Source organism: Pongo abelii, chromosome 20 (assembly GCF_028885655.2).
Source record: "Pongo abelii isolate AG06213 chromosome 20, NHGRI_mPonAbe1-v2.0_pri, whole genome shotgun sequence".
In the NCBI taxonomy this organism is placed as follows: Eukaryota; Metazoa; Chordata; class Mammalia; order Primates; family Hominidae; genus Pongo; species Pongo abelii.
Genome location: NC_072005.2, coordinates 55,671,994 through 55,694,783, shown reverse-complemented (window position 1 = coordinate 55,694,783; position 22,790 = coordinate 55,671,994). Strand labels below are relative to the sequence as shown.

Sequence of the window (22,790 nt, the reverse complement as noted above, 5' to 3'; positions counted from 1 at the left end):
TGCACATCAGTGTCCACTCATCTTTCTCTGGGGTAAGGTTGTGCATGTAAGTATATAAGTACCAAAGAGTTACTCCTGAATCTTGGCATCCAACCGCAAGGACAGCATGAATCTAGCTTCCTTTACTTCACAGCATGTTTACCTTTTAGTGTTTAGGGTGTTTAGCGTGGAGCCCTGAGTATGACGTATTACCGAACACGACTGTTAGACATCAGTAAAATGGGAACAGGGCCTGCCCCAGCAAGCTTTGACCAGGGACAATTTATGAAATTGCTACCTAGTACTAAATGCTCTATCAGTGCCCTTTCTGGGATTCAGACTGGCAGATCTAATGGGTTCTTTTAGTGCATAAAGCCTAGCGTTACCTGTTATTCTAGTGCTTATCATTTGCAAAATGCTTGTCTCTACAGCCGGGACTATAGCAGCCTGGCAGCAGGGCATGGGTCCATACTTTGCAGCTGAATTAGAATGAGACAGCTTTACATTAACTAGGAAGCACCAGGTACTGCTGGCCACATTTTGTCTTTGGTTTGTAAACGGTGTCTAGAAAGGATCATTGAATCTAGGGCAAGTTACATATATTGTGTGTATTAGCACAGCCCATTCTACCTTCTTCAAGCTCCTCACCCCCCGTTGGCCAGGGGCCTGCCTCCACAGCAGACACAGTGCAAAGACGCCACATTTCTTTAAAAGCATTTATTTCTGATTACAAAATACAGGTGAGGAGCACGGGTGATGCCTGTAACCCCTTGGTTGTGCATCTTCCCAGTCTATTTCTGCTTCTAGAAATACCCTGTGTACAACAGCAAGCTCATGCTGTCCCCAAGTGCTTGCACATTCTAACAGCTGCAGAGTATATGACCAGGTGGAAAGTCCAACAGATGCCCCACTCACAAGATAGGGCCCTCCAATCAGTCTTCTGGCTCCCTTTCACTAACAGTAACTGGTTGCTCTTCCTATTGGTCATAGATAAATGACACCTGCACAATTCTCCGAGTGCTTTCAAGCAACTTCGGGAGGCAGTGACTAAGACCCTTTCCTTGCTCCCAGCTTCCTATGTCCCAGGCTGCCTGTGGCACCTGGATTGCTGCTGCCCCTGGGTCCCGCACATTCCAGGGCGACGATGGAGGAAGGGCAGGCCACGCATGAGGAATTAACAGTCTTTATTGGGCTCAGACCAGGAGTCCGTGGGTCTTGAGGACCTCTGTATATTTGTCAATTTTCTTCTCCACGTTCTTCTCGGCCTGTTTCCGTAGCCTCTGCCAAGAATAAGTGCAGGTGGTGGTGGTCAGGAGGGGTTGCATTGCCCTCATTACATGGACTCCATTCCACCCCAACCCTGGCTGGCCCTTTGCCAGTTAAGAGTCCTCCGTGGGTAAGGCAGCACCTGCCAGGCCCGTCCAGGAGTGAGATGCCCCCCTCAGCACCAGCCCCTGGCCTCACCATGAGCTGTTTCTTCTTCCGGTAGTGGATCTTGGCTTTCTCTTTCCTCTTCTCCTCCAGGGTGGCTGTCACTGCCTGGTACTTCCAGCCAACCTCATGAGCCAGGCGCCCCAGATAGGCAAACTGGGGGGGGGGGGGGGGCGGCGGCAGCGGTGAACAAATGAAGTTGTAAGGCTATCTAAGCCCCCACACCCTGAGGAGCCGGGAGCTGGTGAGAGCTGGGAGGTGACTGACAGCTGGGCATATCATAATGCAACTGTTCTCTGCAGGCCCGTTAGAAAAGAACCCACCCAACCCTCCTGGCATCAGCTAAGCCAATGGCATTGTCGCCATTCCCGCAGGGACATCCGCAGACCATCGTGAGATAAGGACATCATCTGCCAGGCTCCGGGGCCCCAGGTCCCTCAGCAGGCCTGAAATCTCCAAAGTAGATGGCGCAGTGTAAGCTGGGACTCACCTTTCTTGTAGGCTTCAGACGCACAACCTTGAGGGCAGCAGGAACCACCATCCGCTTTTTCTGTTAGAGAAAGAGAGGGGCTTAGAGCCCGGGAGGGACAGACAGGGAAGGAGGTTGGCTGGGCCGGCGTCTCAGCCAGTGCTGCTTTCATGAGGATCAAACAATGTAGGTAGTGGCGGAACATCATGGACGCCACAGGTAAGGCCGCTGCCTGCAGGGGTTGGCACAGCTCACCTTGTCATAGGGCGGTGGGATGCCGTCAAACACCTTGAGACGGTCCAGAGCGGCCTGGCCTCGCTTGGTCTTGTGGGGCAGCATACCTGTTGAGTGACGGATAGCAGGCCCAGTCAGAGGGCCTCATAAGGACGCCCACCCTCCCCACTGAGGTGGGCCCATGGAGTGGCCTCAGATGGTAGTGCATGTGGAGTCATCTCATGGTCGGGAAACTCGAATGTGAGTGGGAGAAGTTCTCATCACCGGCCGCCTGCCCATCACCACCTGCAGTCCCCACGCTCTGCTCACCTCGCACGGTCCGCCAGAAGATGCGGCTGGGGGCCCGGAAGTGGTAGGGGCCTCGGGAAGGGTTGGTGTTCATCCGCTTGCGGAGGAAAGCCAGGTACTTCACTAGGGAGAGGAGAGAGTGTGAGGCCTGCCCAGTCTACCAGCATCCCCAAAACCCCACTTCCAAGGGCCTTCTCAGAAACCCCAAGTAGCCTCTCCCAACACGGCTGCAATTGCTTTCAGAGCCTCAACACCCCACAGGGAGACCCTCTCCAGGTCTCCTCCCAGGTCTTAACTTACACTTGTTTCTGTAGAAATTGCCAGAAATGTTGATGCCTTCGCAGCGTACGACCACCACCTTCCGGCCTAGAGGGAGGGAAAGTCTTAGAAGGGCTGAGCCACCTGAGGGTTCTACCACCGCCTATGCAGTCACCCTCCAGACACAGCGCAGTACTCGCCAGAACTAAGTTCATGTTTAAATGAAAACTTAGCCTAATACATAATTACTTCTTGAGCCTGGAGTCCCCAACCCCGGGGAAGAGTGGCTGGCAGGTCTCAGAGCGGTGCATGGGGTTGATCTCATGGCCATGAGACTCAAACGAAAGATGGTGAATGTTGCTCATCACTGACCGCCAGCGGGGGCCCATGACAGAGGGGCCGCGAGCAGCGACTTACCCAGCAGTACCTGTTTAGCCACGATGGCCGCCAGGCGGCCCAGGAGATGGCCTCGACCATCAAGCACCAGGACCTGTGGGAGACAAGGGCAAAAAGGCTCAGAGACAAGGACAGCCTTTGATTGTCCTCACAAGCAAGCATTCCCTTCTTTTGTCCTACCGTGCCAACAGGGTGCCTTGCACCTAGCCATCAGAGCTGGGAACTATACACTGAGCCCCACTCTACAGATGAGGAACAGGGACTGAGAAAGCAACGCTGCCTCAGGATCAGTGAGTGAGCAGTTTAAGAGGCCTGAACTCCCCTCGTATCTGAGTTCTTCTATGAGTACGATTTTATGCTCAGATTGTATTTTGCAAAGCAATTGGATTTGAACGAAGACCAGCAAAGCTCTGCCCACTGACTATCCAGTTACAAGACCTTGTAACTAATAAACTGTAGGATTTGGTTTTGAGACAGGGTCTCGCTGTTGCACAGGCAGTCGACCTCCCAGGCTCAAGCTATCCTCCCACCTCAGCCTCATGAGTAGCTGGGACTACAGGCGTGCACCACCACACCACACGCAGCTAATTTTTGTACTTTTGTTGAGTCAGGGTTTTGCCATGTTGCCTAGGCTGCTCTTGTACTCCTCGCCTCAAGTGAACCGCGTGCCTCAGCCTTCCAAAATGCTCGGATTACAGGCTTGAGCCACCGTGGCCAATCAACTGTAGGATGTTAACACAATCTAATTCTCTTCTAATGTATAGAGTGTTTCTACCACAAATTTAATTTGGAAGAAAACCGAATTTCAGGTGGAATGAGATTAGGCAGAGTAGTCAAAAGCCCATGCTAGCTCTGCTATAGAGCACTCTGCTTTCCCCGGTAAACTGCCCAGGCACCGAACCTCAGCTTCCTCAAGAGGAGAAATCCTGGCCGGGCGCAAGGGCTCACGCCTGTAATCCCAACACTTTGAGAGGCCTAGGCGGGCAGATCACTTGAGGTCAGGAGTTTGAGACCATCCTGGCCAATATGGTGAAACCCTGTCTCTACCAAAAACACATTAGCCAAGCGTCGTAGCAGGCACCTGCAGTCCCAGCTACTCGGGAAGCTAAGGCAGGAGAATCACTTGAACCCGGGAAGCAGAGGTTGCAATGAGCCAAAATCGCACCACTGCACTCCAGCCTGGGTGTCACAGCGAGACTCCGTGTCAGAAAAACACCAGAAGTAGAAATCCTCATTGTTTTAATGCAAAAGCATGAAACACACACTGGTGGTTACACATGCTTTGTCAGCGTCAGTACAAAGACTCTTAAATCCAGACAGACTTCCTTAAATCGTGACCTTGGCCCAAAATCACCAATTCCCAAGCTTTAATTTCCTCCTCTGTAAAATAAGGATACCAGTATCTGCCTCAGGAATATGGTTAACTGAACTACGCGAAACATTGCAAACTGTTGCTAGGCACAAAGACACATGTTTGGTGAACACAACTTGCCTAGATCGGCCTGGCTCTGAAATGTCCGCCGCCCCAACAACAGACTACTCACAAAGAAACCTTTCCAGAGCCAACCCCTCCTTTATACTTAAGTAGCTACACCAGGAGCCAGGGAAAGGGCCCCCAGGTGTCAGGCCCAAAAGATGTCCCCGCCTTGTGGAACCATTCATCATAGCTCTCGACTTCCAGTAACACGCCTCAGGACAATCGCCAATCCCCAAAACCACGGCAAACGAGTTCACTCCCGAGTGCCCGGCAGCCAACAGCTCTCTCGACCCCCCACAGAAAGGCATTGAGAATTAAAACCACCGGAGCTGCAAGGATTTCACACCTCCACGTGAAATCAAAGTAGCCCGCGCACTGGGCGAGATAAAAATACCTTCCATTTTGGCCAAAACTCAGTTTCTCATTGCCTCGAGACCGCCCGGCCACACTTCCGCGTGTTCCTCATCGCTGAGGACACACAAGGGTCCACTTCGGCCAAGACTCTACCCCAGGGCCCCCACCCACTACCCGAGTTCAAGGTAAGCGAAATCTAGTTGTAAAATACCTGTCCTGTGCTGGAAGCTCTATCACCCTTGCCTCGAGAAGAAAATGCCGCATTGTAGCCAACCTAGGCCTAAACAGAGCCGCGGCATTCCCTACAGATTCCCCTTATCCCAAAAGACTTCCATTTTGCTTCATTATGGATGTTAAGCTCCGCAAAACATGCAGGAGTACAGAGAGGGTGCGACCCCATTCCGGCCTGGATCCCACCCGGCCCCTTGCCGCCCCGGCCCGCGCGGAGCCCGCACCTGCACCTCCGCCATCTTCGGCAGCAGCTTGGGAAAGGAGGAGGGCTTGTCGCAGGCTTTCTTATCCCTTGAAACAGGGGTGGCAGAAGTGACGCAGCGCGGTTGCGCAGACCGCTTTCTGTGTTTTCATTGGTCAAAGCGTTCTGCGCGTGCGCAGAGATTCCCCACGGGAAGGCGGGTCCTCTTCCGAATGTCCAATCCGGACATTCTTCCGGTTGGACCTCCGCGGTCAGAGCTGTGCCCGGCGAGAGATCACGTGGGGCGTGGAGGCGGTGCTGCTGGGGAGCGGCCGTCCAGCCTCGGCGGCCATATTTTTGAGGGGCTGTTCATCTCGTTCACACGCTGTGTCCGCCATGTTTGTGGGGGGAAGCGCCATTACCCCTTCAAACGACTGAAGGCTGCAGGGCCTCTGGTGGCCCGCATGGGGAGACCAGACCCGCCAGGCCCGCCCTTCCGCGCGCAGTCTGGGCATACTTTATTTTCTGAGACAGGGTCTCGCTGTGTTGTCCACGCCAGAGTGCTGTGGGGTGATCATGGCTCACCGCAGCCTCCACTTCCCGGGCTCAAGGGATCCTCCTGCCTCAGCCTCTTCAGTAACTTGGACTACAGGGGCGCGCCACCATGCCTGGCTAATATATATATATATATATATATTTTGTTGTGGCCCGGGACCGGGGGTAGTCTTGACATGTTGGCCAGGCTGATCTCGAACTCCTGGGCTTAAGCGATCCTCTGGTTTCGGCCTCCCAAAGTGCTGGGATTACCGGCGTGAGCCCCAGCGCCTTGCCCATTCTAGGCTTAGAGATTTGGATTCCTGTGTCTGGTCGACTTCACTGTGACCTGGACAAACCCTTGGCCTTATCCGGGCCTCAGTTTCTCCATCTGTAAAACAGATGGAGGTGGTCTTCCCCAGGGGCTCTGAGTGGTTCGAGGAATGGCTTCTAGTTGCCTGGCTGCACCAGTCCACTGAGCGTTCCTCAGAGAAACTTCTCACTTTCTGGACTGTCGGCCTTTGCTTCAGCTGGGTCCCTTGCCCAGGATGCCCTCCCCAACCCCTCCAAATCTGGCTTGTCACCATCGCAGTGCCCTTTGGCTCTGGAAAGCCTCTCTGCTCTCCCTGCCTGGGTGAGTTGCCCCCCGCGGGCTCTCACACTGCCTCTGTGCTATCTCCATAGGAGCCTATGGCATCCTGCACCCAGGCTCGCTGAATCCCTTGTCTTCTCGTCCATAGCCTAGGAGACCTGGGGCGACTGGGCTGGTTCTGACTCAAATCCAGGCTCTGACATTGCCCAGCGCCGGCCCGGGGCTCCAGCGGACCTCAGAAAACATGTATTGAATGAAACATTGCATTGCAATTCAAAAACCAAGATTCTGAAATCAAAACTACCCCATTCACACCCATCCATAGACAGACCTGGCGAGAGCTGGTAGAAAAGGATGATTTATATACAATTTCATGGGGACAAGGGCTTTGTACAGAGTTGGGTAAGTGGGGCCGGTGCTGGGTTCTGGCGTTGCCTCCATCCTGGGGAGGGAATGAGAGGGGCATCGGGCCCAAGGAAGCGACCGGCCTCTAGCCAACTTCCTCTGTGTCCAGGCTATGCATCCTCTGGCTGGTGACTCCCCTCTGTGTGCCTCAGTGTCCTCCCCTGTAAAATGGGATGATAGATGTCTGTCTCACTGGGTTGTTTAAGGATCCGCTGACAGAGAAGAGGGAAAGTAGCTTAGCTCGGGGCGGGGCACAGACTCATGCCCAAAACAACTCCATTCCCAGCAAGCGCTTACTATGTGCTAGGGCATTGCTGTCCAAGAGAACGTGGCCATGATAGAAACGTTCCCTATATTTGCCCGGGCGCGGTGGCTCACGCGTATAATCCCTCAATTTGGGAGGCTGAGGCTGGTGGATCACCTTAGGTTGAGAGTTTGAGACCAGCCTGACCAACATGGAGAAACCCCATCTCTACTAAAAATACAAAATTAGGGCCAGGCACAGTGGCTCACGCCTGTAATTCCAGCACTTTGGGAGGTTGAGGCGGGCGGATCACCTGAGGTTGGGAGTTTGAGACCAGCCTAACATGGAGAAACCCCGTTTCTACTAAAACTACAAAATTAGCTGAGGCAGGAGAATTGCTTGAACCCGGGAGGCGGAGGTTGCAGTGAGTCGAGATTGCACCATTGCACTCCAGCCTGGGCAATAAGAGCGAAAGTCTGTCTCAAAAGAAAAAAAACAAAAACAAAAAACCAAAATTTGCCAGGCGTGGTGGTGCACATCTGTAATCCCAGCTACTCGGGAGGCTGAGGCAGGAGAATCACTTGAACCTGGGAGGCGGAGGTTGCGGTGAGCTGAGATCGTGCCATTGCACTCCAGCCTGGGCGACAAGAGCGAAACTCCCATCTCAAAAAAAAAAAAAAGAAAAGAAAAGAAAAAGAAGTGTTCTCTATTTTTGCTGTTTAATACGGGAGTAACCAGCCACATGTGAATACTGAACACTTGAAATGGGGCCGGTGCACTACTCAGGAGGCTGAGGCAGGAGGATCACTTGAGTCCAGGAGTTTGAGGCTGGACTTAAACTTGTTTTGAGACAGTCTTGCTCTGTCTCAGGCTGGAATGCAGTGGCACGATCTCGGCTCACTGCAGCCTCTGCCTCCCGGGTTCAAGCGATTCTTCCTGCCTCAGGCTCCTGAGTTAGCTGGGATTACTGGTGCGTGCCACCATGCCCAGCTAATTTTTATATTTTTAGTAGAGACGGGGTTTCACCATGTTGCTCAAGCTGGTCTTGAACTCTTAGGCTCAAGCGATCTGCCAACGAGTTACAGGTGTGAGCCACCATGCTGGGTGAGATACAATAAAATTAATATCAGGTATTGGTTGGGCAGGGCGGCTCATGGCTGTAATCCCATCACTTTGGGAGGTCAAGGCGGGCAGATCACGAGGTCAGGAGTTCGAGATCAGCCTGCCCAATATGGTGAAACCCCATCTCTACTAAAAATACAAAAATTAGCCAGGCATGGTGGTGTGTGCCTGTAATCCCAGCTACTCAGGAGACTGAGGCAGAGGTTGCAGTGAGCCGAGATCGTGCCATTGCACTCCAGCCTGGGCAATAGAGTGAGACTCCGTCTCAAAAACAACAACAACAACAACAACAACAAAAGAAACCCTGTCTCTACTAAAAATACACTAAATTAGTTGGGTGTGGTGGCAGGTGCTTGTAATCCCAGCTACTCTAGAGGCTGAGGCAGGAGAATCGCTTGAACCTGGGAGGTGGAGGTTGCCGTGAGTCAAGATAGCACCACTGCACTCCAGCCTGGGTAGCAAAAGTCTGTCTTACAAAAAAAAAAAAAAAAAAAAAAAATTATAATAAAAAATAAATTTAAGACAGAAAACAGATTGGACAGGTTGGGAGGAAAACTGCTCAATGTATTACCTTTTCTTAAAAAAAAAAAAAGATAGGCTGGGCATGGTGGCTCACGCCTATAATCCCAGCACTTTGGGAGGCTGAGGCGGGCAGATCACGAGGTCAAGAGATCGAGACAATCCTGGCAAACATGGTGAAACCCTACCTCTACTAAAAATACAAAAATTAGCTGGGTGTGGTGGCATGCGCCTGTAGTCCAAGCTACTGGGGAGGCTGAGACAGAAGAATCACTTGAACCCGGGAGGCGGAGGTTGCAGTGAGCCGGGATCCTGCCACTGCACTCCACCCTGGGTGACAGAGCAATTTAGATACTGGTCCTTGATCTTTTTTTTTTTTTTTTTTTTTTTTTAAGATAGAGTCTCCCTCTATTGCCCAGGCTGGAGTGCACTAATTTTTGTTGTTGTTGTTGGATAGATACGGGTCTTAGCAATCATGATGATTCCCAGAGATAGCAACTGAGATTCTAAACTCTTCTGTGTGGTTTTTTGTTTTTTGCTTTTGAGACAGGGTCTTGCTCTCTCACCCAGGCTGGAGTGCAGTGGCACAATCATGGCTCACTGCAGCCTCGACCTCCTGGGCTGAAGCAATCCCCCTACTTTGCCTCCTGAGTAGCTGGGACTACAGGCATGTGCCACCACACCCAGCTACTTTTTAAAATTTTTTGTGGAGATGGGGTTTCACCATGTGGCCCAGGCTGGTTTAATGTATGTTTTGAACAACTTGACTATGTGAATCTACTTTTGGCAACTATAAATTTCATGAAATTTAAATATAGATGAAGCGTTTCTGATAAAAATTTATTGTCTGGGCTGGGCGCAGTGGCTCACACTTGTAATCCCAGCACTTTGGGAGGCTGAGGCGGGCGGATCACGAGGTCAGGGGATGGAGACCATCCTGGCCAACGTGGTGAAACCCCATCTCTACTAAAAGTACAAAAATTAGCTGGGTGTGGTGGCGTAATCCCAGGTACTCGGGAGGCTGAGGCAGGAGAATCGCCTGAACCAGGGAGTCGAAGGTTGCAGTGAGCCGAGATCGCGCCACTGCACTCCAGCCTGGGTGAGAGAGCAAGACCCTGTCTCAAAAACAAAAAACCACACAGAAGAGTTTAGAATCTCAGTTGCTATCTCTGGGAATCATCATGATTCCCAGACAGAGCGAGACTCCATCTCAAAAGGAAAAATAAATAAATAAATAAATAAATAAATAAATAAACTATACATTGTATGCTGAAGGCTTAGTATGACAAAAGAATGTGAAATATTCCAAAATGATGAATGATTCCAACTGATTAATGTCTCATTAATCATTGAGAAATATTGATTACATGTTGAAATAACAACATTTTGGATATACTGCATAAAATAAAGTTACCTGCTTCTTTTTCCTTTTTTAAAAACGGTGAGCCCAGGCACAGTGGCTCACGCCTCAGCACTTTGGGAGGCTGAGGCGGGTGGATCATGAGGTCAGGAGTTCTAGACCAGCCTGCCAACATGGTGAAACCTTGTCTCTACTAAAAATACAAAAAATTAGCCGGGTGTGATGGCGGGTGCCTGTAATCGCAGCTACTCGGGAGACTGAAGCAGGAGAATCGCTTGAACCCGGGAGGTGGAGGTTGCAGTGAGCTGAAATCGCGCCACTGCACTCCAACCTGGCGACAGAGCGAGACTCCGTCTCAGGAAAAAAAAAAAATGTGGCTACTAGGAAAGTGAAAATCGCACAGGTGGCTCACATGCCGTTTCCACTGTGCTGCTCTAAGAGCCTTGCCCGTGTCACTTCACTTAACCTCATAACAACCCTATGGTTGAAGGACTATTATTAGAGCCTTTCGTACAGATCAGGAAACTGAGGCAGCAGAGTGAAGGGCACAGATGCTGGATCAAGACAACCTCGAGGCCGGGCGCGGTGACTCACGCCTGTAATCCCAGCACTTTGGGAGGCTGAGGCGGGCGGATCAGCTAAGGTCAGGAGTTCGAGACCAGCCTGGCCAACATGGTGAAACCCCGTCTTTACTACAAATACAAAAATTAGCCGAGCATGGTGGTGGGTACCTGTAATCCCAGCTACTCCAGAGGCTGAGGCAGGAGAATCGCTTGAACCTGGGAGGCGGGGGCTGCAGTGAGCCGAGATCATGCCACTGCACTACAGCCTGGGCGACAAAGCAAGACTCCATCTCAAAAAAAAAAAAAAAAAGATAACCTGAAGTCAAATCTTGGTTGTCACCCTTGAGTTGTGTGACTTTTGGCAAATTATTTACCTCTCTGTGCCTTGGGATCATAATGGCACAAACTTCTCAAGGAAGTGAGTTCATTTGTGGAAAGCCCAGCATGGGCCAGGAATAGTGGCTCACACCTGTCATCCCAGCACTTTGGGAGGCTGAGGTGGGCGGATCAGCTGAGATCAGGAGTTCGAGACCAGCCTGGCCAACATGGCGAAATCCCATCTCTACTAAAAATACAAACAATTAGCCAGGCATGGTGGCGGGTGCCTGTAATCCCAGCTACTTGGGAGGCTGAGGCAGGAGAATTGCTTGAACCTGGGAGGCGGAGGTTGCAATGAGCCAAGATCCCGCCACTGCACTCCAGCCTGGGTGACAGAGTGAGAGTCCATCTCAAAAAAAAAATAAAGCAAGCAAGCAAGCCCCACATGAGGCCTGAATTACCAAGGCACTATATGTGCGAGCAATTACTACGAAATGTTAGATTTGAAATGTTAGGGGACCCCCTTCTTCTTCCCTCCTGCCCCACCTGCCTACCTGCCTGCACCCTCCACGGACCTGTTCCCAGCTCCCTTCCTCCGTCTCACACCTCGCATGGCTCCTTGCTGCCCCATGCTGGCCCAAGTTACTGCAACACCCTGAGCTTTCTCATAACAAAGGGCTTCCAAAGGCAGTTCCCTCTTTCTGGAATGCCATTTCCTTCCTGCCCCAGGGGGCTTGCAAACTCCTGCATCCACAGATCTCCCCAGGGCCCGTTGCTCCTTCAGGTCCCCAGTGAGCTCCATGTCTTTCCCTAATCTGACTCCTCCCCCAGGTTCGCCCCTGTCCACCCCATCACTGGACCAGGGCTATCTGTGCCAACTCAAGCCTGTCAGGCCCCAGGCCGGTCCCTCCTGATCTCTGATCCCTGGCTCTCTGCCCGTCCACTCCACTCCATCCCATGGTCCCATCCCTGGCTCAGTCATGGTCCTCACCCTGGGCCTTCCCACAGCCTCCGGCTTGGTCTCCAGTCTGTCTCCGTGGCCCCAGAGGGGTATTTCTTTCCTTTCCTTTTTTTTGAGACGGAGTCTAGCTCTGTCACTCAGGCTGGAGTCCAGTGGCGCAATCTTGGCTCACTGCAACCTCTGCCTCCTGGGTTCAAGCAATTCTCCTGCCTCAGCCTCCTGAGTAGCCGGGATTACAGGCACACACCACTACGCCCAGCTAATTTTTGTATTTTTAGTAGAGACTGGGTTTCGCCATGTTGGCCAGGCTGGTCTTGAACTCCTGACCTCAAGTGATCCACCCGCCTTGGCCTCCCAAAGTGCTGGGATTACAGGCGTGAGCCACCTCGCCTGGCCCCAGAGGAGTCTTTCTGCACCTAGAGCTGCACCTGCCCCTCCACTGATCACCACCCTTCCGTGGCCTCCTAGTGACCGAACCTGCAGACACAAAGTCCAGGCCCCATAGCCCAGGAAGGACTCACCAGGATGAGGCCCTGGCCAGGTCAGTGCTCCACAAGCAGCAGGTCCTGGGGACTGGGGACGGGGGGCACCTGTGGGTCCCAAAGTGTCAGCCACAAGTGGGCCACCCTCTCGGCCCCCTCACCCCCTCTTCCCAGCCTGCTCACCTGCTCCCCAGGGCGGGGTGTCCTCCGCCGCGTCCTCTGCCAGTGCAGGCACCAGGCAGCGGCCAGCAGCAGGAGGCCCACGGGCAGCAGCAGTAGGAGGAGCAGAGGGGGCTGCGGGGCTGTCGGGGCTGTGGCCTTCAGGGGCTGGGGACTCCATGGGGGTAGCAGGGTTGAGGAGTCTGGGGAGAAAGAGGAGGCTGGGTGACCAAGGAGAAGGGCTGGGGTAAGGAAGGAAAGAGAGGCCTGGCTGCCACTGGCTGTGTGACCTTGGATGGGCTGCTTGGCCTCTCTGTGCTTGTTTGCTCATCTGTAAAACTAGGATAATCATTGTACCTACCTCATCAGACTGCCACAAATTAAAGTGAATAGGCTGCGCGCGGTGGCTCACGCCTGTAATCCCAGCACTTTGGGAGGCCAAGGAGGGTGGATCACTTGAGGTCAGGAGTTTGAGACCAGCCTGGCCAACATGGTGAAAACCCATCTCTACTAAAAACACAAAAACTAGCCAGGCATGGTATGCACATCTGTAATCCCAGGTACTCGGAAGGCTGAGGCAGAAGATTCGCTTGAACCCTGGAGATGGAGGTTGTAGTGAGCCAAGATTGCACCACTGCACTCCAGCCTGGGCGACAGAGCAAGACTCCGACTCAGAAAAAAAAAAAAAAAAAAGGCTGGGCGCGGTGGCTCACACCTGTAATCCCAGCACTTTGGGAGGCTGAGGCGGGCAGATCACGAGGTCAGGAGACACCGTCTCTAATAAAAACACACAAAAAAAATTAGCCGGGTGAGGTGGCAGGCGCCTTGTAGTCCCAGCTGCTGGGGAGGCTGAGGCAGGAGAATGGCGTGAACCCAGGAGGCGGAGCTTGCAGTAAGCCGAGATCGCGCCACTGCACTCCAGCCTGGGCGACAGAGCGAGACTCCGTCTCAAAAAAAAAAAAAAAAAAAAAAAAGTTAGGCCGGGCGCCGTGGCTCACACCTGTAATCCCAGCACTTTGGGAGGCCGAGGTGGGCGGATCACAAGGTCAAGAGATGGAGACCATCCTGGTCTAACTCGGTGAAACCCCGTCTCTACTAAAAATACAAAAAAATTAGCCGAGCATGGTGGTGGGCGCCTGTAGTCCCAGCTACTCGGGAGGCCGAGGCAGGAGAATGGCGTGAACCCGGGAGGCGGAGCTTGCAGTGAGCCGAGATCGTGCCATTGCACTCCAGCCTGGGCGACAGAGCGAGACTCCGTCTCAAAAAAAAAACAGGTAAACTGAGTTCCAGAAAAAGGAATAAGCTTGCCCTTGTCACAACCAATATGAGAAAGGTGGGGTCTGGGATGCACTGTGCAGAGAGGAGGACCCGCCGTGAGGACAGGAGGGGAAGGAGTGGGAGTGCCTGGAAGCCTTTACCGGGCTGACACTGCAACTCCAGGCATCGGGAGAAGTTCTGGCGAGTGATCCAGGGCTTCAGCGCCACCAGCTGCTCGGAGGTCTCCTGCAGGAGGCGGGAGATGTTGGTCTGGACGAAGCGAAGACAGCTGGGGGGGGGCTGGGAGCAGGGGAGGGAGACGTCACCACCACGTCATCCCCCGACCGCCCCTCCACAGGCCAAAGGCCCTTCCCTGCTGGCGATGCCCAGCAACAGGGCCCAGTGAGCTCTGGCTCTCAGAATTTATTTATTTAATTAATTAATTAATTTTTTTTTTTTTGAGATAGAATCTCACTCTGCTGCCCAGGCTGGAGTGGTGAAATGCAACCTCTGCCTCCCAGGTTCAAGTGATTCTCCTGCCTCAACCTCCTCAGTGGTTGGGACTATAGGTGCCCACCACCATGCCCAGCTATTTTTTGTATTTTTAGTAGAGACGGGGTTTCTCCATGTTGGCCAGGTTGGTCTCGAACTCCTGACCTCAGGTGATCTGCCCACCTTGGCCTCCCAAAGTGCTGGGATTGTAGGCATGAGCCACCGTGCTCGGCCATATTTATTTATTTATTTATTTTTAAGACAGAGTCTCACTCTGTCACCCAGGCTGGAGTGCAGTGGCGCGATCTCGGCTCACTGCAAGCTCTGCCTCCTGGTTTCACGCCATTCTCCTGCCTCAGCCTCCCAAGTAGCTGGGACTACAGGTGCCTGCCACCATGCCTGGCTAATTTTTTGTATTTTTAGTAGAGATGGGTTTTCACTGTGTTAGCCAGGATGGTCTTGATCTCCTGACCTCATGATCCGCCCGCCTTGGCCTTCCAAAGTGCTGGGATTACAGGCGTGAGCCACCGTGCCCAGCCTATTTATTTATTTATTTATTTATTTATTTATATTTTTTAGTAGAAATGGGGTTTCTCTATGTTGGCCAGGCTAGTCTTGAACTCCTGACCTCAGGTGATCTGCCTGCCTCGGCCTCCCAAAGTTCTTTTATTACTTATTTATTTTTTGGGGACGGAGTCTCGCTCTGTCACCCAGGCTGGAGTACAGTGGCACAATCTCGGCTCACTGCAACTTCCACCTCCCGGATTCAAGGAATTCTTCTGCCTCAGCCTCCCGAGTAGCTGGGACTACAGGCGCGTGCCACCATGCCCAGCTAATTTTTGTATTTTTAGTAGAGACGGGGTTTCACCACGTTGGCCAGGCTGGTCTCAAACTCCTGACGTCGTGATCTGCCCGCCTCGGGCTCCCAAAGTACTGGGATTACAGGCGTGAGCCACTGCACCCGGCCTTTTATTTTATTTTTATTTTTATTTTTTTGGAGATGGAGTCTTGCTCTGTCGCCCAGGCTGGAGTGCAGTGGTGCGATCTCGGCTCACTGCAACCTCTGCCTCCTGGGTTCAAGCAATTCTCCTGCCTCAGTCTCCCGAGTAGCTGGGACTACAGGTGCCCACCACCATGCCTGGCTAATTTTGTTTTTGTATTTTAGTAGAGATGGTTTTCATCACGTTGCCCAGGCTGGTCTCGAACTCCTGAGCTCAGGCAATCCACCTGCCTCAGCCTCCCAAAGTGCTGGGATTACAGTCATGAGCCACCACACACGGCCTATTTTATGTTTTGAGACAGAGTCTTGCTCTGTCGCCCAAGCTGGAGTGCAGTGGCCCAATCATAGCTCATCGCAGCCTCGACCTCCAGGGCTCAAGTGATCCTCCCACCTCAGCCTTCTGAGTAGCTGGGACCACAGGTGGGCACCACCATGCCTGGCTAATTTATTTTTATTTTTGTGCAGAGATGAGGTTTCACTGTGTTACCCGGGCTGGTCTTGAACTCCTGGGCTCAAGCAACCCTCCCACCTTGGCCTCCGAAAGTGCTGGGATTACAGGTGTGAGCCACTGCACCCAGCCCTCAGAGAGAGGTTTTTGTTTGTTTTGTTTTGTTTTTGAGACAGTTTCATTCTGTCTGCCAGACTGGAGTGCAGTGGCGTGATCTTGGCTCACTGCAGCCTCTGGCTCCCGGGTTCAAGCGATTCCTGTGCCTCAGCCTCCTGAACCACCATGTCCGGCTAATTTTTGTATTTTTAGTACAGCCGGGATTTCATCATGTTGGCCAGGCTGGTCTCGAACTCCTGACCTCAAGTGATCCGCCCACCTCAGCCTCCCAAAGTGCTAGGATTACACGAGTGAGCCACCGCGCCCGGCCTCCTCAGTTTAGAGACCCCTTCTCTCCCTGTTTTTTTGGGGGGAAGAACCCCTCAGTGGCACCCTTCATCATGGCCTAGGAAACCGGGGCCCCAGAATCGGACCAGACTGCTCCCCATCACCGGTGCCTGTGGACGTGTTGTTCTGTAGGAACAGGGCTCTGCAGGGTAGCGCTTCTCGCTCTACCTTCCTTGGGTGGCTATGGTCCAAATAAATAGCCAATAAGGCCTAGCGGAGCTTTACTTCTAATTCGTAGGAAGGCATCTCCCTCCCCTCACTTGTCCCCTAAGTTGAGGGCTGACCTGAAAGGCACATTTGGTGACAAAGTGTATCTCCGTGTTCACGCGCTCCAGCAAGCCTTGCATCTTGGACCCAGCGACAGTCTTGAGCCGCTCCATCCAGCGCTGTGCCAGGACCAGCCGCCAGAGGGCCCCGCAGAGCTCCTCCTAGCGGGGAGAACCCACGGGTCTGAGGGAGGAGCTGGGCACGGGGCTGCTGGGTCTGAGGGAGGAGGAGCTGGGCCGGGGCTCCTGGGTCTGAGGGAGGAGGGGCTGAGGACTCTGATTCCTGGGTTTGGGGAGGGGAGGGCCTGGTTATCCACTCGCCTCGGTGGAGCATCTTGAGTCTGTGGTCCCCACCTCCATCCCAGGTCCCTCCCAGCATGACTCACGTCCTGCAGGTTGGAGGCCACGGTGACCGGGTAATCTTGAAGCAGGTAGTCAGACTGCGGGAGAAAACAGGATCAGGCCTGGCTGAAAACAGCGAGAAACAGAACTGTGGGGACCCAGAGGTGGCAGCAGAGATCCAGAGAGAGAGGGACAAGACCCAGAGAGGGGGAACCCAGAAGAAGCCACAGAACCTTGCCCTTAAAAAGGGACGACACCCCTAAGCACAGTGGCTCACGCCTGTAATTCCAGCACTTTGGGAGGCCAAGGTGGGAGGATCGCTTGAGCCCAGGAGTTCAAGACCACCCTGGGAAACACAGGGAGAGAGACCCCATCTCTACTTTAAAAACAAGGGGGGGAGGGGGATCACATGAGGGGGTCCAGGGCAGCGCCGCTCACCAGCTCACGGATTTTGACAGCGAAGTCGGAGGAGATGGGGCTGTGTTGGAAGGAGCAGTCCTGGGTCCTACTGAGTCCCGAGCTCAGCAGCAGCAGCAGGAGGAGATAGGTCTGCAGGGGAGGGGGTGCTGGGGGAGCCCTCCGCTGTTCCACACACAGCCCCCTCCTCCGGGCTTCCCACCTGTACTGTTCTGTCTTCCCCGCTCCTCCTTCCCTGGGTGTCCTTCTGCCTCTTCCACACTTTCTGGAGACATGGCCCCATCTCTGCCCGTCTCTCCTGGTTTCTCTCTGCCTCTGGTCCAACGCTGCCCAGTTTGCATCCTCCTCTGCCCCACCCCTCTCTCTCCCCATCTCCCCCACTCTGCTGGTCTCTCTCCAACCACCTCATCTTCACGTCTGCTTTCCTCACCCGGCTTCCTCCAGCTCTGTCCCTCCCTCTGCCTTCTACACCACTGTTGCCTGCTTCTCTCTTGATCTTGGTCCACGTCCTCTTCATTCGTTCTTGGCTCTGTCCACCTTCCCTCTCTGTCCATCTCCCCCCATTTCTGTCCCTCTCCCCCTCCTCTGTCCGTCTCCCCCCTCTTCTGTCTCTCTCCCTCTCCTCTGTCCATCTCCCTCCTCCTGTCCACCTCCCCCTCCTCTTCATCTCCCTCTCCTCTGTCCATCTCCCCCTCCTGTCCATCTCCCCTCTCCTCTGTCCATACCCCCCTCCTCTCCATCTTCCCTCCTGTCCATCTCCCCCTCCTCTGTCCATACCCCCCTCCTCTGTCCATCGCCCCCTCCTCTGTCCATCTCCCCCTCCTCTGTCCATCTCCCCCTCCTCTGTCCATCTCCCCCTCCTCTCCATCTTCCCTCCTGTCCATCTCCCCCTCCTCTGTCCATCTCCCCCTCCTCTGTCCATCTCCCCCTTCTCTGTCCATACCCCTCTTCTCTGTCCATCTCCCCCTCCTCTGTCCATCTCCCCCTCCTCTGTCCATCTCCCCCTCCTCTGTCCATCTCCCCCTCCTCTGTCCATCTCCCCCTTCTCTGTCCATACCCCCCTTCTCTGTCCATCTCCCCCTCCTCTGTCCATCTCCCCCTCCTCTGTCCATCGCCCCCTCCTCTGTCCATCGCCCCCTCCTCTGTCCATCTCCCCCTCCTCTGTCCATCTCCCCCTCCTCTGTCCATCTCCCCCTCCTCTGTCCATCTTCCCTTTCTCTGTCCATCTCCCTCCTCCTGTCCACCTCCCTCCTCTTCATCTCCCTCTCCTCTGTCCATCTCCCCCTCCTGTCCATCTCCCCTCTCCTCTGTCCATACCCCCTCCTCTCCATCTTCCCTCCTGTCCACCTCCCCCTCCTCTGTCCATCTCCCCCTTCTCTGTCCATCGCCCCCTCCTCTGTCCATCTCCCCCTTCTCTGTCCATCTCCCCTCTCCTCTGTCCATACCCCCTCCTCTCCATCTTCCCTCCTGTCCATCTCCCCCTCCTCTGTCCATCTCCCTCCTCTTCATCTCCCCCTCCTCTGTCCATCTCCCTCCTCTTCATCTCCCTCTCCTCTGTCCATACCCCCTCCTCTCCATCTTCCCTCCTGTCCATCTCCCCCTCCTCTGTCCATCGCCCCCTCCTCTGTCCATCTCCCCCTTCTCTGTCCATCTCCCCCTCCTCTGTCCATCTCCCTCCTCCTGTCCACCTCCCTCCTCTTCATCTCCCTCTCCTCTGTCCATCTCCCCTTTCCTCTGTCCATCTCCCCCTCCTCTGTCCATCTCCCCCCTCCTGTCCATCTCCCACTCATCTCTATCTCCCTCTCCTCTATCTCCCCCTCCTCTGTCCATCTCCCTACTCCTGTCCATCTGCCCACTCCTGTCCATCTCCCCCTCCTCTGTCCATCTCCCCTCACATCTGTCCATCTCCCCTCACATCTGTCCATCCCCCCTCCTATTTCCTCCTCATCTGTCCATCTGTTCTCCCGTCCATCTCCCCCCAATCTCTGCCCCATCCTGACATTGTGCCTCCCCTCTCCCCTGATCTTGTCCCTGGGGTTTACGCACTGTTGGGCTCCAGGCTGGCGCCAGCACTGTCATTTCGGCCGGGGGCCCCTCATGCCTCCTGTGGCCGGGTCTTGGAAGGGACAGAAGAACAAGTCTCGGACCCTCATGCCCCAGCCCCTGCCCCGCCCGCCCCTTTGCCTCCCCGCCCCTCCCGCGTCCCATTGATGTGGCTGAGTTTCCGCCCCTTCCTCCCCCAGGCTTCCTGCGTCTGCCCCAGTTACGGTGAAAACTCTTCATCTCCACTTCTAAGAACCCCGACGTCTGGTCCCCAGAACCCTCCTCAGGTTAGGGACCCGGGAACCCAGCCCCCCACCCTCTGCTCCCCCTGCCCCAGGAGTGGGGACCCTGGCTCCGCCCCTTGGGGACCTAGAGTCCAAGTTTCCTCACGCACCAGGCTTGCCCCAGCTGGGTGTGGAAGGGGCCAAGCCGGGTGACAGCCAGAGACCGAAAGTGAAAGGAAATTTTTGGGGGGAGACAGTCGAGGGGTGGAATCTGGGCCCAGGCGGAGCGCGCCCCCTGGTGGTGAGAGGCGGCCGCTCATGCCGCAGATGGCGCGTTCCCCGGACGCCCCGCAGCGGGGGCTTTTCAGTGGGGCTGACTCCCTGGGTGGCACGCCCAGTGCATGGTGAGCTGGGGCTGGAACCCGGATCTGTCTCTGGGAACTAGGAGTTGCTGTGTCTTACCGTCCTCCGGGCCCCAACTTTGCCCCGCCAAGGCTTGGCACACAGGACTCAGGATGCATCTTGTCACATTGGGCCTGGCAGGTGTCGCCCTAGCCCTAGCTTTATCACTGTGGGAGCTTGGCCAGCCCCTTGACCTCTCTAAGCCTCGGTTTCTCCAACTCCAAACTGAGGGGTGAGGTGGTAAATGAGACAAAATAGAAGCTCTCTTCCACATCTGTGGATCTCTGAATTTCTGAAGCTTTTTCTTTTTTAGATGGGGTCTCACTCTGTTGCCCATGCTGGAGTGCAGTGGCACAATCTTGGCTCACTGCAACCTCCGCCTCCTGGGCTTAAGCGATTCTTGTGCCTCAGGCTCCCGAGTAGCTGGAATTACAGGTGCATGCCACCATGCCTGGCTAATTTTTGTATTTTTAGTAAAGACGAGGTTTCACCATGTTGGCCAGGCTGATCTCGAACTCCTGACCTCAGGTGATCCGCCTGCCTCAGCCTCCCGAAGTGCTGGGATTACAGGTGTGACCCATCACACCCATCCTGAATCTCTTGCTCACCCATCTGATCCGTGGCAGACTGTCCTGAAACATCTGCTGGCCCCCCCTCCCTGCAGGAGGATTCGAGGTCCCATCCTGGGGAACTCGGACATGGCCACACTCGCTTTGGCCAATCACATGAGGGTGGAGGTGACAGGTGTCACTTCTGGATGGAAGTCTAAGGGACCGGGGAGTGGATGGTGGAGGATGCGTGGAGAGAGTGCCTCTATCAGCCAAGTTTCCTGTGCCACTCGGAGGAGCACAGGGATCCTGTCAGGCCCAGATGAGCACAGGGAGTGTAAGCAACAAACTAACGTTGTGGTTGTGGCCCACGCAGATTTGGGGATTGTGTGTTACTGCAGCAAAGCCTCACCCGTCTTGGCCTTCACCATCCATTTCCCTTCCCTGATCCCTCTGCCTGCCTCACTTCCTGTTCAGCCTGGGTTAGCTGCCTTGTCGCACCGAATGGTCAGACCTTCCATCTGGCTAGAAAGATTTAAATGAAGCAGAGAGGCAGAGATACAAGCCCCAATAGCTCATGTGGCCCATGGACAAAGGACCTTTGTCCTTCTAGCTCCTTCCTGACCAAGTCCTGGGGCCCCTCAATGTGTATCCTGCCCTATCACCCTATTGCCTCTAGGCAATCTCTGTAGCCTTCCAGAAGACTCCTCTCTCTCTCTCTTTTTTTTTGAAACCGAGTCTTGCCGTGTTGCCCAGGCTGGAGTGTAGTGGCACAATCTTGGCTCACTGCAAGCTCCCCCTCTGCCTCCCAGGTTCAAGCGATTCTCCTGCCTCCCAGATAGCTGGGATTTCAGGCGCCGCCACGACGCCTGGCTAATTTTTATAATTTTAGTAGAGACGGGATTTCACCATGCTGCCCAGGCTGGTCTCGAACTTCTGACAAGTGATCCACCCGCCTTGGCCTCCCAAAGTGCTGGGATTACAGGTGTGAACTGCCACACCCAGTCCGGAAAACTCTCATTTTTTTTCTTTGAGATGGAGTCTTGCTCTGTTGCCCAGACTAGAGTGAAGTGTGTGATCTCAGCTCGCTGCAACCTCTGCCTCCTGGGTTCGAGTGATTCTCCTACCTCAGCCTCCTGAGTAATTGGGATTACAGGTGCCCGCCACCACACCCAGCTAATTTTTGTATTTTTAGTACAGACAGAGTTTCACTGTGTTGGCCAGGCTGCTCTCAAACTCCTGACCTCAGGTGATTCGCCCACTTCGGCCTCCCAAAGTGTTGGGATTACAGGCCTGAGCCACCGAGCCTGGCCTCTGAAAACTCCCTTTTATCCTAAACTAGTAAGAGTGGGTTTCTTACATCAAAAAGAATTATACTTCAGGTGTGGTGGCTGATGCCTGTAGTCCCACACTTTGAAAGGCTGAGGCGAGAGGATCGCTTGAGGCCAGGAGTTCAAGACCAGCCTGGGCAACATAGGTAGACCCTGCCTATTAAAAAAAAAAAAATTAGCCAGGCATGGTGGTGCGTGCCTGTGGTCCCAGCTACTCAGGAGGCTGAGGTGGGAGGATTTTTTTTTTTTTTTTTTTTTTGAGATGGAGTCTCACTCTTTCGCCCAGGCTGGAGTGCAGTGGCTCGATCTCAGATCACTGCAAGCTCCACCTCCCGGGTTCACGCCATTCTCCTGCCTCAGCCTCCCAAGTAGCTGGGACTACAGGCGCCTGCCACCGCACCCAGCTAATTTTTTTGTATTTTTAGTAGAGATGGGGTTTCACCGTGTTAGCCAGGATGGTCTCGATCTCCTGACCTCGTGATCCGCCCGCCTCGGCCTCCCACAGTGCTGGGATCACAGGCGTGAGCCACCGCGCCCGGCCGAGGTGGGAGGATTGAGTCCAAGAGGTCGAGGGTGGGTTCAGTAAGCTGTGACGGCCCCTCTGTATTACAGCCTGAAAAACAGAGCAAGATCCTTTATTTAAAAAATCAACAGTCGTGCGCAGTGGCTTAAGTCTGTAATCCTAGCACTTTGGGGAGACCGAGACAGGCGGACCGCTTGAGGTCAGGAGTTTGAAACCAGCCTGGCCAAGACGGTGAAACCCCGTCTCTACTAAAAATACAAAAAATTATCTGGGTGTGGTGGCGCGAGCCTGTAATTCTAGCTACTCTGGAGGCCGAGGCAGGAGAATCGCTTGAACCTGGGAGGCGGAGGTTGCAGTGAGCCAAGATCGCCCCGCTGCACTCCAGCCTGGGCGACAGAGAGACTCTGTCTCAAAAAAACAAAAAACAAACCAAAAAAACCCACCCACAACCAGAATCCTAAGGCAGTGGTGCGCTGAAGCGGCTCATATTGGCTCA

At 54.1% G+C, this 22,790-nt stretch overlaps 2 protein-coding genes and 4 non-coding genes across 19 annotated transcripts; all 6 read right to left on the bottom strand.

Moving 5' to 3' along the window:
• Positions 1–681: 681 nt before the first annotated feature.
• Positions 682–5,378, bottom strand: RPL13A (ribosomal protein L13a). Of its 2 annotated transcripts, none has more exons than XM_054538391.2 (8): positions 5,342–5,370; positions 3,087–3,149; positions 2,702–2,767; positions 2,423–2,524; positions 2,135–2,220; positions 1,901–1,960; positions 1,444–1,566; positions 682–1,259 (listed from the first exon to the last, which is right to left on the bottom strand). In XM_054538391.2, the coding sequence occupies exons 4-8, from the start codon at positions 2,493–2,495 to the stop codon at positions 1,173–1,175; spliced, it is 429 nt and encodes a 142-aa protein (XP_054394366.1). In that variant the 5' UTR covers positions 2,496–2,524; positions 2,702–2,767; positions 3,087–3,149; positions 5,342–5,370; the 3' UTR covers positions 682–1,172.
• Positions 1,740–1,825, bottom strand: LOC112130289 (small nucleolar RNA SNORD35). The gene has a single exon (XR_002912555.1). It is a non-coding gene; the product is annotated as a small nucleolar RNA SNORD35 (small nucleolar RNA).
• On the bottom strand, positions 2,025–2,095 carry LOC112130285 (small nucleolar RNA SNORD34). Its single transcript, XR_002912552.1, has one exon. It is a non-coding gene; the product is annotated as a small nucleolar RNA SNORD34 (small nucleolar RNA).
• LOC112130283 (small nucleolar RNA Z195/SNORD33/SNORD32 family) lies at positions 2,300–2,384 on the bottom strand. The gene has a single exon (XR_002912550.2). It is a non-coding gene; the product is annotated as a small nucleolar RNA Z195/SNORD33/SNORD32 family (small nucleolar RNA).
• On the bottom strand, positions 2,951–3,034 carry LOC112130284 (small nucleolar RNA Z195/SNORD33/SNORD32 family). Its single transcript, XR_002912551.1, has one exon. It is a non-coding gene; the product is annotated as a small nucleolar RNA Z195/SNORD33/SNORD32 family (small nucleolar RNA).
• Positions 5,379–5,560: 182 nt separating the features above from the next.
• On the bottom strand, positions 5,561–19,735 carry FLT3LG (fms related receptor tyrosine kinase 3 ligand). Of its 13 annotated transcripts, none has more exons than XM_054540971.2 (9): positions 19,661–19,735; positions 19,270–19,339; positions 17,245–17,355; positions 16,851–16,904; positions 16,483–16,747; positions 13,976–14,114; positions 12,582–12,760; positions 12,438–12,506; positions 5,561–6,990 (listed from the first exon to the last, which is right to left on the bottom strand). In XM_054540971.2, exons 2-9 carry the CDS (start codon positions 19,300–19,302, stop codon positions 6,734–6,736), a joined length of 1,107 nt encoding a protein of 368 aa, XP_054396946.2. In that variant the 5' UTR covers positions 19,303–19,339; positions 19,661–19,735; the 3' UTR covers positions 5,561–6,733. The 13 variants fall into 13 exon arrangements, with proteins under 13 accessions (XP_054396946.2, XP_063575683.1, XP_054396944.2 ...); XM_063719613.1 differs by having other exon boundaries at positions 13,976–14,060; XM_063719614.1 differs by having other exon boundaries at positions 6,872–6,990; positions 16,483–16,626.
• Between the last annotated feature and the right edge of the window lie 3,055 nt (positions 19,736–22,790).

Excerpts from the sequence above, each read along its gene's own strand:
- RPL13A (XM_054538391.2), bottom strand. The coding sequence starts at position 2,495 with ATGAACACCAACCCTTCCCGAGGCCCCTACCACTTCCGGGCCCCCAGC. Across the intron at positions 1,961-2,134 it reads TCCCACCGCCCTATGACAAG|AAAAAGCGGATGGTGGTTCC; the intron begins GTGAGCTGTGCC and ends TTTCTCTAACAG. Across the intron at positions 1,260-1,443 it reads GGAAGAAGAAACAGCTCATG|AGGCTACGGAAACAGGCCGA; the intron begins GTGAGGCCAGGG and ends TATTCTTGGCAG.
- FLT3LG (XM_054540968.2), bottom strand. The coding sequence starts at position 19,431 with ATGGGACGCGGGAGGGGCGGGGAGGCAAAGGGGCGGGCGGGGCAGGGG. Across the intron at positions 16,748-16,850 it reads TGGCCTCCAACCTGCAGGAC|GAATCAGAGTCCTCAGCCCC; the intron begins GTGAGTCATGCT and ends CCCCAAACCCAG. Across the intron at positions 14,115-16,482 it reads TCACCAAATGTGCCTTTCAG|CCCCCCCCCAGCTGTCTTCG; the intron begins GTCAGCCCTCAA and ends CCCTGCTCCCAG.